Below are 16,590 nucleotides of genomic sequence, written 5' to 3'. Positions count from 1 at the left end.
CTGCTGATTTGTTTGTTAGTCCCAATGAAGAAACCAACTAGTGTCGTCAAATTGTAATCGATGCGACGATGCGTCGTCTAATCTCTCAATAAAGAAATGCATTCTTAATAGATATTCTCTGATGAGGCGATGAGCATCGAAGTTATGGATTGTCTCCTTATCACTTTTTTTTTTTATATTTTCTCGTTTAGTGAAAATTGAGACTATAGACTTGGTTCAATAATTTGTTTCCTGCCAGGTTTAATTCTGAATAGACTAAAATACATCTAAAATATCAAACTTCACGATAAAGAGAATATGTTAAATTGGATCAAACTGTTAACATCTATTTTAAATTGGGCTTTGTGTAGTTTTTCGGTTGGGCTTTTGTTTCCTTACAAAATTATAAACTCTTATTTCTTTTTGATTCCTTTGTTTTAGTTTGAAGTACACTCTCAAGACGAGTCATTGCATTACGACAAACAACTTTTTAGTAATCAGAAAATAGAAATCAAACGAGAATTTAAAATGTTAAAACAAGACCAACTTTCATTATTATTTAATACAACACTCCTTAGAAATATTTATTTAGTCCAAATACTTATATAGTTCCCCACACATTGTATACTTTCTTACCTATCCATATCCTTGACATAATCAAATCGAGCTCACGATTCCATCATCCTCATTCGCCACATCCCTAGTTCTGGAGTTCACAACCCTACAATTAAGTCTTACCTCACCTTGAGTTCCAGTCAAAGGTTTAAGTTTTCCCATCCGAACCATTGATTTAGCAAATGCTTTAAAGAACTCGAACGTGTTTTTGCTGTATAGTTCCACCAGTGGAATTGTGTCGGCTCCTGGAGTCGAGAAGAGTTCTTGATCGCTCTGAATTACACCTTTCCCTTGACGAAGATTGGTGTAGTAATGACTATCGAAAGTATTTGGAGTCGCCAGGTCAAAGTTGGCTAGAACTGTCGGGTTCCCGTTTTCAGGGCACAGATTACGGAGTTGGGTGAGGAAAGTTGGGTTTATACTCGGGTCTGGTTTATTGGTACCGTTGAAGTTGTAGAGACGAGGTGTGATTACTATACATTGTGCTCTTCCAAATGTATGAGCACCTATACAATTTTGACAAAAATGATTAGATAGATTTTCATGTATCAAAGATGAGCCACGTTTTGTCTTTTACCATATACAAAAAGTATATATATGTATATATATATATACTAATTTGGTTAGGGTATCATGTATTTCAAGCAAATGTTTTTTTTTTCGAATTATACTTTATTCATCTTTTCTTATTTAAATTATAGTATTGAGTGTATTGACCAATTCTTATGACTTAAAAACACATTTTAATATTACTAAATATCTTGTTATGATTCAAACTTCAAAACCTTGTATAAGAAAGTCATCACAACTCAATATACGAGTTGTCATTATTAAATTAATCGTATAAACCAAAAGACTTTTCATCACAAAAGTACAAATTTACCAGAAAGAGCAACTAGATCTGAGGTGCGGTTTAGACCAGCGTCACTAAAAACTGTTTTAAGTTCAGCAAGGGTGGCAAATGGAGAAGGAAGAGCTGTATTAGATAGATCGAAGAAAGCTTGTGAGCCGTCTCTTCTCCCCAATGATACCGGCCACCATGGACCTCCCGACTATATATAACATAAAACACAAACGTCAAAGTTTATAACATTTTTGATTAATTCATATCCATATAAGTCATAATCATGTAGATATTACATACCAAAAGCACTGATATTTGAGCGGCGATGGCGAGAACATCTGCACAAGACACTGTTCTTGGACAAGCTCTCTCAATCTCCGCTTTCATTTTATCTACAACACCAAACCCTCTTGCCGAGTTTAAGTTCGGAAGAGCATCTTTCTCGGTCCTGAATGACGTGGAATTATCGAGTAGGACCGATGCATCACAACCCTACAAAATCATATTACATTAGGTGACCATGTTATATAATAATTCAAAAACTTCTCAGACTTTTATTTATATAAAAGGGATAAATATTGAGTAAGTCTTTATACGTTAACAAAACAGTCATGGAAATGAAGGCGAAGGAGGCTAGCAGCAATACGAGGATCACTCCCCAATTCTTCGACGATGACTTTCCCAACGATAAGGAAAACACCCGGGCATGTCCTGAAATAGAAATCAGGCCTCAGCTGAGCATTAGAGTTTGATGCTTGAAGGAGAAGGCAACCCAATATTAGGGCTCCCATAGCACTACAAGAAAATGAACGAGAAACCCCCATTTTATGCTCAAGGAGGAAGACAAAAGATGATTAAAGTGGTGAGGGTTGATGATGATGAATTAGCTAAGCCGTAGAAGGAGTATTATATAGAGAAGCCCGAGTGTTTTCTTCTATTATATTAGACTACTAGGAATTATTTTAAGGACAATTTTTAATATTTGATTAGAGAACGGGAAAATAATAATTTGTTTTTAATACTAGGACTCAAAAAAACCTTCGGAAATCCTAGGAAGAACTGTGGCGTATGTATATATCACATGAATATTTGTTTTTATAATCTTAGTATTTAGCAAGATACTATATTTACCATTACCGGTTTTTTTGGATAAGCATACACTATATATTGAAAATCATAGGCACAAATTAACAAAAAAAAAAATGCATGAAATACATACAGTTAAAAGACATTAATGCTATATGGATGCAATTGTCAGTAAAAAGGTGCAAATGATTTTAAAAAGAAGCAACAATAGAAGCAGTTGTTTCTCAGAAATTATATATTTGATAGAAAGTATAATGGAAGACCACACAACTCATCAAATAATAAAATAAAAAATATATATAATTATAAAAGATGTGATTTATTTTATGCCATGTTCGGAACTACGCTAGGGGCTAGTCGGGCGGTAACCCCGGACCTGGCGAGTTACCGAAAAATCAAGGAGTACTCGGAAATTACGTGGGGCTTAGTTTTAAATACAATTTAATATATTTATAATATATTTAGCTAATTTTAAACATGATGACACAAGTTCTTAGACATAATTATATAATATTTTATATATAATTTTAAACAGTTTTTTTATTCGTCGAACATTTAGATTATGGTGTATTTGGTACGGAAAAAATCTCTAAATGTAGTATGTATATGTTTGTTTTGGATTTGATAGCTAATTTTAATTAATTAGTAATGAATAATTACAAAAGTTATGTTAATAATGAGTAAAAAATAATCACCCGTGTTTCAACTTTACTCGAACAGAAAAAAAAAAACTTAGGCGGTCAACGCGGAAATTAGACGGTCCATCGCGGATCAACGCTTAGCTACACCGATTTGGACATATTCGTCGCGGTCAACCTCCGCACAGCGCCTAAGCACCGTCTAGGCGGCTAGACGGCCGCGTTTTCGAACAGGGATTATATGATACAAGTAAATATAAAAAAGAATATTTATGACCTGCATGGTTATAAATTATAATAGATCAATTACAAATTCACTTTTTTATAATATGTTAATAAGTATATAAAGTAATCAACTCAAAAATACAATTATATTATTTTAAATAACTCCAAGCACTTGTATTGTAGCTGTTACTCCCTACAAATTCACTTACAGAGAGATAGCTTTTAACGCCGCTTTTAAACTTTTTAATTTATTTGAAAACATAAAATGTTTGCAGAGTTCAAAGAAAAGACATACATGTTTGCTCCTGAGAATTGAATTCGAAATTATTGAGTGTTGATGTGATCTTTTTCCACAGAATTTATAAATAAACGACACAAATGTCAAGTCACGTATGGATTTAAAATTGCATAATGCTGAAATTAAATTGTGATTTAAAATTGCATGATGCTAAAGTATATGGTTGTACTTGTTGATAATATCAAACACAATTTACTATGTCTTTTACCAAAAACAAACATTTACTATGTCTTTCACAAAAAAATAAACAATTATATCTATAAAACATGTTTTACTATTAACGTGTTTCTATTTATTTCTAAATTTTTAAGGAAGAGAAAAACGTTAGAAATTACAAATTATTAGTGAGTTGTTATTGACTTGCATTTTATATAGATTCTAACATAAATTTAGACTGTAATACATCAATATAAGAATATTTTTTTCTTAATTATTTATGCATCTAAAAATATGAAAAAATAATGTATTTCTTCGTTCACATGGATACGCAGTTACTAATGTAGTTTACGGAATCAACATGAGTTTTAAGTTGATAACCAAAAAAAGGATTTATAAAATAAAAAGATATATAATAAAAGGTAACTAACGGATAAAAGTTAAGAACTATCAGATAAAAAATTATAAATTTATATAATACACAATATATGAATTAGAATAATAACACTATATATACAACAAGGTAAGTAATATTATATAGATACGATTTTAATAATGAAATAATAATCTGAAAATATATATATAGAAGAAGATACAAATACATGTGAAAGTTTGAAACAATCTATTCAATGAAAAAATATACCGTAAACTTATTATGTTTTAAAAATTGATAGACACATATATATTATAATATATACCAATTTAGAATTAAAAACAAAATATTTATATTAAAATAAATGAAAACAAAAATTCGCGCGGTTGCGCTGATCGAAATCTAGTTAATTGCTATAGTAGGTTTGTTTTTTAAACCTCTCATTGATTTACATGGATTTTTTTCCAATACAAAAATTGAGTTTTTTTAACTAAAATTGAGATTAAAATTGAGTTTCTTGATTAAAGTGGATTTCTTGATTATGTTTTTACTTAACATACTAGTTGAATAATTATATATGGATTTTAATCTGGAAACTAATTTTATAGGTCATAATTATTTATATTATCAATTTTGAGCTCAACTTTTTGTAAAAATATTTATTCTAGATATGTGTATCTATATGTTACATGAATACTAATATAAAACTTATAATTCAGTCAAAGAAAACTTTTAAAAAAAAACCAAAACTCGTAAGCCATAAAGCAAAAAAATAAAATTTACTGTAAAATCAAAAATTTAAATTTAAAAGCTAAAATCTAAAAACTAAAAACCAGAAACCAAAAGCTAGAAACTAGTAAAATAATCATCGCCTAAAACTAAAACCACCGAGACATCAAACTCTAAACTAAAAATCTAAAACCACCAACGACTTTTATCATCACCATTATCGTTGTCTCCACTATCTTTGTCTAATATTTCTTATAGGACCAAATCCGTAACTTGACCAGTATTTGCCGTGAAAACCAAACACTTGCAATTGATCAAGACAAGAAATAAAAGTACTAAAATTTTACAAAATTGCAACTACAAATTTAAAATACCAAAAACAGAAGTTAATTACTTAGTTTTGTTTGACCCGGTACTTTATTTTCTAAGCAACTAACTAATTAAATTTATTAAAATTTATATTCATTTAATGTTTTCAGACATTGAAAATTACTTATTATATAGAAGGTATTAATCGACATCACCGTTTACCGGATGAGAACAGAAACAAACATCCTAATAATAGTTTCAATCTAATCCAAATTTTGTTCATCTCTTAGATTCAGAAGAGTTATCAGTAAATATGATCTTGAAACTTTAAAGTTTCAAATTCCTTACGATTTTGGCTTTCTTTCTTTTTTATATTAACATTTTCTACAACAAAATTAGATTTGTAAGAAAAACCTCACAAAATATAAAAACGCCAACATACCACCATCTCTACGTCATACATCTAAAATATTCACCAAATTTAGCCACTATGAAAAGATGTAAATTACATACAAATATTAATATTCGATTTGTAAATTAACACAACCATATGAATTTAAATTATATAGCTCCGGGCCTCCGGCGTTATAGAAGTCGCCGAAACTGTTAGCCAAATATATATATTTTTTTTTTTCTCTTTTCCAATGGCCGCTAGAGCTTCCCCAACATGACTAAAAAGATTCATGGTGATGATATTAATTTAATATAGTCAACACTTTTAATCTTTTTTTTTTTGTCATCTATTATATTAAAATACGGTCATCCACATCAACATTCTTATACAAAAGCCATGAACCAGACTTTAACAACCTACCCCCAGGACTAACGAACACAGAAGCTAACTAGTCAACACTTTTAATCTATGAGGAGAGTCTTCATGAAAGATAAAGCTTTTATAAGGGGGATGCATCATGCCTATCTATCATACACAAACTAGTGACGGGCAAATTATCCATAATATTCGAATCGTTTCTATTTGATCCGAAAATTCTGAATATTCGTAAAATTTCGAATCGAAACAAATAGCAAAATGTGATATCCGTAATAAAACGAAGCAAGTCACAAATATTATTTTTTGGAAAGCCGGATATCCGATTCGAACCATATATTTATAGATATGTGATGCAATTGTAAATACAAACTATTGTATCTATACATATTTTATGATATAATTTGGTTAATCTTTTATTTTAAGTTGTTTTTTCAATTTTTTATTTTGGTTATTGCATATCTAATTTAATTTTTATATTTAGTCAAATATTAACATATGAGTTTTCTTATTAGACTTGTTAATATTGAATTTTTCTATACAATTTATGTTAAAAATGTTAGTTTGTTAGTATGATATTAATATTTTTCATTTTAAATTGATATTTTAAAAGTTTTTTATTTGATTTTAATGTTATATATTATTTTATATTTTTTAATTTTTTTTAATATAATTGGCGGATCGAATCAAATAATCCGTGAATATTAAAAAACTCTGAATATCCAGAAAAATCGAATCTAATCATAAATGTAGATATTCATCTGAGACGGAACAAATCATAATACTGTGAATTTTCCGAATATCCGCTTTGTACCCAGACTTAACACAAACAATGTGAGATAAGGAGGATGCGTAAGTCATGCCTATCTGTCATACACAGGCAATGTGAGATTAAAAAAAAAACATCTCTCACTTTTGACCAACATTAGTCTCAACTGTCAGGCTTGAAGAGGACTGGATTTTTTCTTTATAAATAGGTATGTCATTAACTTTGTAAACGAGGGGGTACTAAACATGGTGGATTTTAATGGTTAGATTTATCCGTTTTAACATCCCTACTTACAACATCGTCTACATAGACTTTATTAAATTGTAAAGATTTGGAATCCAAGTTTTATTGGAGCCAAATGGGTCACAAATATAGTGGATAACCCGCATGTATGTTGATTTTAGGCAGGTATTTAGTTGACCAAGTATATGTTAGACACAGGTCCGATCCGGAGCACAAGCAAAGGAACCGGCCGTTTAGGGCATCCCAATTATTTTACGAAAGTTTAGTTGTATATAGGGCATTATAAAAAAATTATATGAAGAATGAGGGCATAAATTTGTATTTTTGAGTAGGGCATTACAAGTTTTTTTTCTGTCCTGGTTAGACACAAGTAAATTTATTTGGTACCCACTTGCAGTTGGGACGGATCACGGTATACCCAAAAACGGGTTGCTCAAGGCACATTTTAAGACCAGATATCATATCATAGTAATCTCATAACTGGTGTGAACATTTATTTAGTCGAAATACATATGTTGTTCCCCACTCATTTTTATATTTTTCTTACATATTCATATCCCCAGCATGATCAAATCGAACTCACAACACCATGATCTTCATTCTTCACACTCCTGATCCTTGAGTTCACAACCCTACAGTTCTGTCTTATCTCACCTTGAGTTCCAGTCAAAGGTTTAAGATTTCCCATCCGAATCATTGCTTCAGCGAATGCTTGAAAGAACACGAACCTGTTATTGCTGTATTGCTCCACTAGTGGAATCGTGTCTGCTCTTGGAGTCGAGAACAGTTCTTGATCACTCTGAATCAGTCCTTTCCCTTGACGAAGATTGGTGTAGTATTGTTGATCAAAACCATCTGGAGTCACAGGATCGAAGTTGACCAGAACAGTGCCATTTCCGTTTTGAGGGCACAATCGACGGAGTTGGTCGCGGTAAGTTGGGTTTAGACTCGGGTCGGGCCTATTGGTACCATTGAAGTTGTAGAGACGAGGTGTCACAAATTGACATTGTGCCCTTCCAAATGTGTGACCACCTATACAATTTTGACAAGACTTGTTTAGATACATTTTATATGTTTAATCAAAGATGATGGGTCACTTTTCTCGTTTTACAAACTCATCTTATTATTCAAATTCACGTGCTAGAAAATAGCTGTTTGAAGATGGTACTTTGTTTGTATCTATTCCTTTGTCATAAGATTTTTAGTAATGTATTCCAAGCAAATAGGTTTCCATACTTAACTCATATTGACTAATTCCTATGCCTAGAAATATTCCTTTTTGAATACTAAATACCTTGTGACGTCAAAAAAAAAAAGAATACTAAATACCTTGTTGACAAAAACAAATCAGAAAATTTTAAGTTAAGATTCGACTTTGACACTTTGTACAACTATTTCACTATACAGTATTAGTATTATAGAATGTAATAAGCACAAATTAGCTCTACCAGATTTCTGTTGTATTAAAACGTTTTAAAACATATTAGGAGGAAAATACCCAATCAAAATTTATCAAATGACTATATATATTTTAGTATTTAGTATTTTATTTGTTGCATACGCAATTCTCTGGTTACTTATCTATAAATTTACCAGAAAGAGCGACTAGATCTGAGGGGCGATTCAGGCCAACATCAGCAAAACTTTTTTTAAGTTGATCAAGAGTGAAAAATGGAGAAGGGAGAGCTGTATTCGCCAGATCGAAGAAAGCTCGTAAGCTGTCTCTCCTTCCCAATGGAACTGGCCACCATGGACCTCCCGACTATATATGACAGAAAACACTAACATCAGCATTCATAACATTTTCGACTAATTCATCCATATAAGTCATGATGTAGGTATGCACATACCAAAAGAACTGATATTTGAGAAGCGATGGTGAGAATATCTGCACAAGACACTGTTCTTGGGCACGCTAACTCAATCTCGTCTTTCATTCTATCGATGACATTAAACCCTCTAGCCGAATTTGCGTTTGGAGCAGCATCTTTCTCTGTCCTGAACGATGTGGAATTGTCTAGCAGGATCGATGCATCACAGCCCTATAAAAGCATAGTACATTACATGAACATTGTATAAATTAATTCAAAACATTCTTTTAGATTTTACTCTATCTGTAACTGTAAATGGTTACGTAAAAGTACTTTTGTCCATGAGGACGTCATGAATACTGTATATTAAAAGATAATTAAGTTGAGTACTAACTACTAAGTCCCTTACATTAACAAAACAGTCATGGAAGTGAAGGCGAAGGAGGCTAGCGGCAATACGAGGATCAGAGCTCAATTCATCAACGATGACATTCCCAATGATATCGAAAACTTGCCGGCATGTTCTGAAATAGAAATCAGGCCTCAGCTGAGCATTAGAGTTTGATGCTTGAAGCAGAAGGCAACCCAAGATTAGGGCTCCCATGGCACTACAAGAAAATGAATGAGAAAACCTCATTTTCCTAAGTTGATTTGAGTTCTGACTTCTGAGTATCGATGATGGTGAATTAGCCTAAGCGAGAAAGAGCATTATATAGAGAAGCCTAAGTGTTTTCTTCTATCGTTTTATTAGTTTTTTCGGATCAAGGGATTAGGTATTTAAGGCCACAAATAATCTATTTACCAGAGTGGTTGAAAGAGAAATAATAGTTATTTTAAAAATTAAAATTCACCGGTTCTTTTGACGGTGCTCAAATTCTTTGCACATATTACTTGATTAGTTTTTGGTTGCATTTGTCGCTGTGATTAATCAACCTTCAGACTGATCATATTTCACTTCAATTGTATATTCTAGTATAATTTACAACGATTGTATATTTTAGTATAGTTTTATTTTGAACTAACTCCGTATATTCATTTTCATTGCGGATATTGACTTCTTACTAATTAACTACAAATCGTGTATAATTCTATAAAGAAAAGGTTCTCAACATATATTAATTGTATATCTATTTCAAGGAATAAATAATTTATGAACGACAGTAAATGTCAACTGTACATAGTACAAAAATAATGGTATGATACTGAAATCAAATATGAAATTATGAAGAAAAGAAAAACAATTTGGATTCAGGTAAGGCCGCAAGATATATGAGCGTTAATACATAAATTACAACTGTATGTAGAAATCATAATATCAATATGTCATCATGTGATAAACATTTTCATTAGTAACATGTTATAGTTGATCTCTTAATTTCTAATACGATATCTATTTTTCAGGAAAAGAACTCAACAAAAATGATTCAAAACGTAAAATTGTCACCCCCTCCCCCTCCATAAATTTTATGGATTTTTTCCATTTTCTCTGTTAAGGTTTGATAATCATATAAAATCAATGTTACTATTTCCTTATTAGCAAATACTATTTTTTAGAACCTTCCTAACTAGAGTTGTTTCCTAATTAGCAATTACCATTTTCTAATTTTTAATGACGGAATGCAAATCACTTGTGGTTTATCCTTCGCATTCCCGTGAATAACGCGAATAGAGCCTCAGATCAGAGGCCACCTTCACACATCGGTAAACAATTGGAGGTGATTGGTTGGGCTGTAACTATAGAAAATTTACTTTAGAATTTAGTCTGTATAATTTTTTTATTTAGCTTTAAGGGATGTAGCTTTAAAATTTCCTACAGCTAAAAAAATGGGGCTTTAGAAAATAAGATTTTTACAACCATTTTTTATATGTTTTTGCTGTAACTTTAGTTTTTTGGTTATAGATTTAAAAACTAAGATAAAGCATGATTGGTAGTATTTAAAGTTGTAGATGAAAATTAAAGCTAAAGTCACTTCCTACCACCCAACCAATCACCCCCAATAATTTAATCTGACATAACAAATTTACCTAATACATATATCAGTTCCATACGAGTCCATATGATAGTCTTAATTATGGTTAACCTAATCTAAAACTTTTGCTCCTTGTCTTTTCTTCTCCTTTACAAGAGTCCGAAGGGGACAAATGGTTTAAGCTTATCACCGGTATTTAATTTAAAACAATTTATTTCATAGAGTAGGAAGGGAAATAAAAAACATAAGAATGCTTATAGTCCTTCCTGAAATCAAGATGAAATCGAAGACAGCATAGCTAGAAACAAAATAAAAATATTATTTTTATGGTTTGGACAAAAGGAAGAAAAACCAAACAAGAAGGTGGACAAATAATTGGCGAGAAGACATAGATTACCGTATTATCATGAACCGCGAGTAAAGATAATCTTTTAGGTGAGAAAAATTAAAAAGTAAGCATTGACGCATTAGTTATTGATTTAAAATGTAGTGGAGGTTCTTCCGGAAGGAACAAATATCTATGACAGGCGAAAGAGGTCGGATAATACCGGAACTTAACCAAAGATTTTTGGTTAAAGAAATATGAAGAGAGCCTTTGAATTTTCCGGATCCTTTACATTAGAAGTATGGAGGATTATGTATTGGGATTGGGGAAAACATAAGCCACGTTTAGTAAACGGGGTCTCGAATGTGATCCCAAAGCAAGCTAAACTTGTGTGTTCAAATGATTGATAAAACAGAAACCTAAGATAGCTCAAGAAGAGTATTAGTAGGTGCAAAATACAAAGGAAAATAGCATCTTTAGTTTTTTTCGCGAAGATCGAAAGTATGTTGTTAGTTCCCCAGCGTCAGTAACTGAAAAGTACATCTTCGCGATCGGAAATGCAGCGCCGTTAACACAAGACAAGCATACTTTTTCAGCCGCGCGGTTAGACGCAATAACAAAATTAGACGCTGGAAATATCAGCGATAGCAGCGTCTTCATTTTTAGTCGCTGCGGCAAGCTCCGGTAGTTTAATTCACTTTCAAAATCGATCATCTTGTCTCCACCCAAATGTTATTCTTTGTCGCTACCGCCGGCCGCAGCGGCTATGAAAAGAACAGGGCTAATATCATAAATGTTGGAGGAGGAAAGTTACTTTGAGACAAATCTCTAGGTTATATTCATTGATGTTTCATAAGACATACATACATAATATATGCGAAACACTTGCTAGAAAACTAACTATCCCGTACATACTTTCGGCAAATAGCTTATGATATTATGAAACACTTGAGGGCAAATGATTTCTTTAGTCATAGTGCTGCTAAATATATATATAGCTTATGTACCACATTATTAAATCTATCAGGAGAGGACATTGTTTGACATGGCAACACTTTTTTTTATAAGTGCATGTTTTATGTTTGGTCGGCTTGCTCTAGTGAGAAAGATTAGAAATCTTTGAACTAAAACTTTTGAAATACAGAAGAAAGATAAATAAATCTTTGAACTAAAACTTTTGAATAAGACTATACGATGGGTCTGATTGGTTGCAGCTGTGATTTTAGTTTTTTGCTGTAGAATTTATGCTGTGTATTTTTTTGCTGTAGCTGTAAGATTTTTGCTGTGATTTTGTATGTTATAAAACTCACAGATTTATTAATAAGTTTTTAAAGCACTGTTATTTTGCTGTGGAAATATTACTGTATACAACCAAAAGAAAAGGAAAAAAAAGAAACGAAGCTGTAGGTTTCAAAAATCAAAGCAAAGCTTGATTGTTAAATATTGTGGCTGTAGAAATATTTTTTGCTGTCCACAGCAACCAAAGCACAAACCAATCAACCTCAATAAACCGTTTTAATTCATTCAGTATAACAATCGATCATTAACCCAAATTTTACAAATTGACTAACTTTATTCCACACTTTTTGATTATTTCACGGATGGTCCGATTCTAGTAGAGTCGGAATCAAGAAGAGACGAAACTCAACTGAAGAAAAAAAAAACTAAAAAAAATTAAAGCTAACTCGAACAGATACACATAAATGGGCATGTTCGTTTACCTGTCGCGCGATCTGTTATCTATGACATGCGACTAGTCGTAGGTTGTTGTTCGTTTTAATGTAGCACGGCTGATCGCACGACCAGTCGCAGGTTCCGATTCAAGTCGTCCGAAAAAACAGCGACTAAAACTTATAAAAATTTTGATCGTGCGACTGGTCATAGGTCGCAGATTGCAGGTCGTGCGACACGTAAACGAATAGTCGCGGGTTTAGTCGCATGTCGCAAGTCGCAGGTCACGCCACGTAAACGAACATAATCTTAATCGCATATCGCAGGTCGCACGACACGTAAATGAACATAATCTTAATCGCATGTCGCAAGTCGCACGACACCTAAACGAACATAATTTTAATCGACCTGCAACCTGCGACAGGTAAACGAACAATGCCATTGTTTTTTTTTTCCCTCTCTGTACATGACAAATACGACGACCGTGGCGTGTCGTTTCGTCAGGTCTTAGTCACATTTCAAACACACAAACAGTATCAAATCCAAAAGCAAGGAGTCTTTTGGTTCCTTCTCCTTCTCTCTATTCCCACTTCACTCTCTGGCCTTGTTAATCCTACGATTTGTCTTCTCCCGTAACTCTTTCTAATTTCTATGTCCGAATCCTCACCATCGGACTCGCATCCGTCTCTCACTGCGAATGTCCGTGCAGAAATCGACTCTTCGTCACGGTTCGTTTCAGTCAGAGAGGCGGCCACTCGCTTCGGCGGCTTCGGTTTCTGGAGACCCCACAGCTCTGAATCCCTTCAGGTTTCTCCCTCACTTTTTGTCCGAATAAAAGTTATGATTTTTAGGGTTCTCTGTTGCTAAATTGATTAGCAATGGCTGTTGTCTGAAACCAACATTGATTTTTGATCATGTCTGGTTTGTGAATAAAGAGAGAGAGAGAGAGAGAGAGAGAGAGAGAGAGAGAGAGAGAGAGAGAGAGAAACACAGCTTAGTTTATTATTTAACCTTAGTTTCTTCACATTACAAGACTGCTTATTTATACAACTTAGAGAACGACATGATGATGATGATGATGATATGTAAAAGTAATGTTTTTTTTTCTGATTTTTGTGGTAGGATAATGCCAAAGAAGGAGATATCATTGAACTCAAGAGACAGACTGCTGAGCTACAGAACTATCTAATGGTCAAAGAGTGTGAGACGCTTGATGTGCTGAAGGAGCTTGAGTTGACTAAAGCCAGGATTATAAATCTCAACTCAAAGCTACAGCAGAAGAAGAAGAAGAATAAGGAGTCGTTAGCAGAAGAAGTTCACTGTCATATCAAGCCTGCAGGTATGGTACTTCAAGATTTAAACAAGGCAAAGATGAATCTGTGCAAGAGGACGGTAGATCTCGCGGGTTTGCGCCGTTCTGTTGAGGTCTTGAGCAAGCAACTGAAGGAGGAAAAGGATGCACTTGAGAAGACCCGCGAGAGACTTATGCACAAGTCTTTGAAGGTGATATCTCTAGAGGAAGAAGAAGAAGCTAAGAAGGGTGAAACCAGCGAGAAAGATCTTGAGAATAACGCGTTGAGAATGATTAATGAGGTGCGGAGACTCAGCTGCGAAGCTCAGGAGTACAAGAAGACAGGAGAGAAGGCAATGGCGGAGATTAAACACACGCGAGAGAAGATCAAAACGGTGGAGATAAAGTTGGTGGCTGCTAGAAAGATGAAGGAAGCGGCTAGAGCAGCTGCTGAGGCGGTTGCAATCGCAGAGATTAAGGCTGTTGCAGGAAGTGAAAACACTGTGACTATCTCTGCTGAAGAGTACGCTAAGCTGACTCTTGACGCTAGAGACGCAGAGGAAGAGGCGTGGAAGAGAGTGGAAGATGCAATGTCCACAGTCGAAGAAGCGAATGTTTCAGAGATGGATACTCTGAAGAGAGCAGACGAAGCGGCGCAAGAAGTTGAAGCCAGCAAGAGGGCATTTGAGGAAGCTGTGGAGAGAGAAAACACTGCAAACGCTACAAAACTCGAAGCAGAAGAGGCGCTGAGAAACTTGAAGTCAGAGAAAGGACAGAGGAGAAGATCATCAGTGAACAACACTGCCAAGTTCAAGACCAGAAGAGAGACAATAACAAATAGTCTGATGGATGTAAACGGTCTGCATCTGACGTATGATTTTGTTCCTGGTCCATCATCATCTTCGGTCCCTGTCTTGAAGCCAACGATGTCAATAGGGCAAATACTCAGCAAGAAGCTACTAGTTGCAGAGGATTCAGACATGAGTGTTGTTAAGGAGAGAAGTAAAATGTCTTTGGGTCAGATGCTGGCAAAGAATAGCAATGGTGATGGAACTCTGAGCAAGAAGAGTGAAGGGAAGGAGAATGAGAAAAGATCAGTGAAGAGAAAGAATCTCGGATTTGCTAAGATCGTTTTGTTGTTAAACAAAGAGAGCAAGAACAATAAGAAGAACAAGAAGATTGGTTTGAACTTGAGGTGATACAATGATTCAGTGGTTTTAACTTCTTACTTTGTGATCAGTAAATTTAGGAACAGTTCAAAGTATCCGAGTTCTAAACTTCTCGTCTCATCTTGTGTCTCGTCTTTTAATGGGCTTTTTATTGGGCTTTTGTGTTCTTTCATTGGTTCCTTGTCACTTTGTGACCGTAACTCTCTTATGTGTATCATGAGTTTATTTCTTGTACACACAACTTAGACGATTCATTTTCATGACTTCTGTTTTTGCATAGGCTTTGTATTGGTTGTATCAGCCTATTTATACTCACTACGGGGTTTTCCGGGCTACGCCCGGATTTTTTCCTATAATATTAATTTAGTTTAATTTTTATATTTATTCTATAAATAAACAATATGATATATATTGGAACTGGTTATAGAATTATAAAAATAAATGCAAATTTAAAACTACTTGAAATAATTTTTTGTTTTATTGAAATTTTATTTAGGGTATTAGTAAGATTAATAAAAAGTTAACTAAATTATTAGTTAAGATTATATATTCTTTATCTTGAAATTTTCACTATTCAAAATTTGTTATTTTATTATTGTAAATTATATCACCTGATGAATAAACATATTAAAATGATTTAAAATTTGTTTAATCTGAATATATTTATTTTTTTATTGAATAATTATATTTATTACCACACGTATTTAAGTTTACGTAAAATAAATTTTAAATTAACAGCATTTTTAAAAAAAAATTTGTTAATGTTTATTTTGGCTTAAAACCCAATAATTTATAACTTTTAAGGATATTAGGACATTTATCTTTTTATTTATTTTGTCACATGCTAATACATTATATATAACTGGAGTTTCCTCCTCAAATAATCTACGAAATAGGCTTGCATGATCATTATATCATCCATCTATTACAAATGCTTCTTGTTTTTATGTTTATTGTCATCAACCTAGAAGAGCAAAGCATTAACATCCGTTTTATTTTTATGCTTACTCACACTACAAGAAAACATATTTTTTACTAGGACAGTATTCGTTGTAAATTCGTCGTAAACGGGGTGTTACGACGAATTAACGTCGAAAGACGTTTCGTTGTTAAACGTCCGTCGTAACAGAGGTTTCGTCGTAAACAACTCGTTACGTTTACGACGAAATATATTCCTCGTAAAGCACATGGAAAGGATTCGTCGTAAACCCCACGTAAGACTTCGTCGTAAAGCCCACGTAATTATTTCGACGTAAAGCACACGTAAATACATTCGTTGTAAATCACTCGTAAACATTTCGATGTAAAACCCTCGTAAAT

The 16,590-nt window shown here is 33.3% G+C and overlaps 4 protein-coding genes across 4 annotated transcripts in view; 1 reads left to right on the top strand and 3 right to left on the bottom strand.

The window, feature by feature from the left end:
- Positions 1 to 508: 508 nt before the first annotated feature.
- LOC106339786 (peroxidase C3-like) lies at positions 509 to 2,330 on the bottom strand. Its single transcript, XM_013778659.1, has 4 exons — positions 2,035 to 2,330; positions 1,739 to 1,930; positions 1,478 to 1,646; positions 509 to 1,100 (listed from the first exon to the last, which is right to left on the bottom strand). The coding sequence occupies exons 1-4, from the start codon at positions 2,260 to 2,262 to the stop codon at positions 637 to 639; spliced, it is 1,053 nt and encodes a 350-aa protein (XP_013634113.1). The 5' UTR covers positions 2,263 to 2,330; the 3' UTR covers positions 509 to 636.
- A 5,161-nt stretch (positions 2,331 to 7,491) lies between these two features.
- On the bottom strand, positions 7,492 to 9,575 carry LOC106339707 (peroxidase C3). The gene is made up of 4 exons (XM_013778563.1): positions 9,254 to 9,575; positions 8,884 to 9,075; positions 8,627 to 8,795; positions 7,492 to 8,065 (listed from the first exon to the last, which is right to left on the bottom strand). Exons 1-4 carry the CDS (start codon positions 9,479 to 9,481, stop codon positions 7,602 to 7,604), a joined length of 1,053 nt encoding a protein of 350 aa, XP_013634017.1. The 5' UTR covers positions 9,482 to 9,575; the 3' UTR covers positions 7,492 to 7,601.
- A 3,757-nt stretch (positions 9,576 to 13,332) lies between these two features.
- Positions 13,333 to 15,535, top strand: LOC106337566 (WEB family protein At2g38370-like). Its single transcript, XM_013776674.1, has 2 exons — positions 13,333 to 13,617; positions 13,933 to 15,535. The coding sequence occupies exons 1-2, from the start codon at positions 13,462 to 13,464 to the stop codon at positions 15,298 to 15,300; spliced, it is 1,524 nt and encodes a 507-aa protein (XP_013632128.1). The 5' UTR covers positions 13,333 to 13,461; the 3' UTR covers positions 15,301 to 15,535.
- Positions 15,536 to 16,195: 660 nt separating this feature from the next.
- Positions 16,196 to 16,590, bottom strand: part of LOC106339158 — an 8,435-nt gene continuing 8,040 nt past the window's right edge. The window contains exon 4 of the mRNA XM_013777959.1: positions 16,196 to 16,234. Coding sequence (XP_013633413.1) covers positions 16,196 to 16,234 — 39 coding nt within the window. The remainder of the gene's footprint in view (positions 16,235 to 16,590) is intronic.

The sequence above is a fragment of the Brassica oleracea genome, chromosome C4, assembly GCF_000695525.1.
Source record: "Brassica oleracea var. oleracea cultivar TO1000 chromosome C4, BOL, whole genome shotgun sequence".
NCBI classification, from domain to species: domain Eukaryota; kingdom Viridiplantae; phylum Streptophyta; class Magnoliopsida; order Brassicales; family Brassicaceae; genus Brassica; species Brassica oleracea.
Note: the sequence above shows the minus strand (reverse complement) of the source record. Positions and strands in the feature narration are given on the sequence as shown.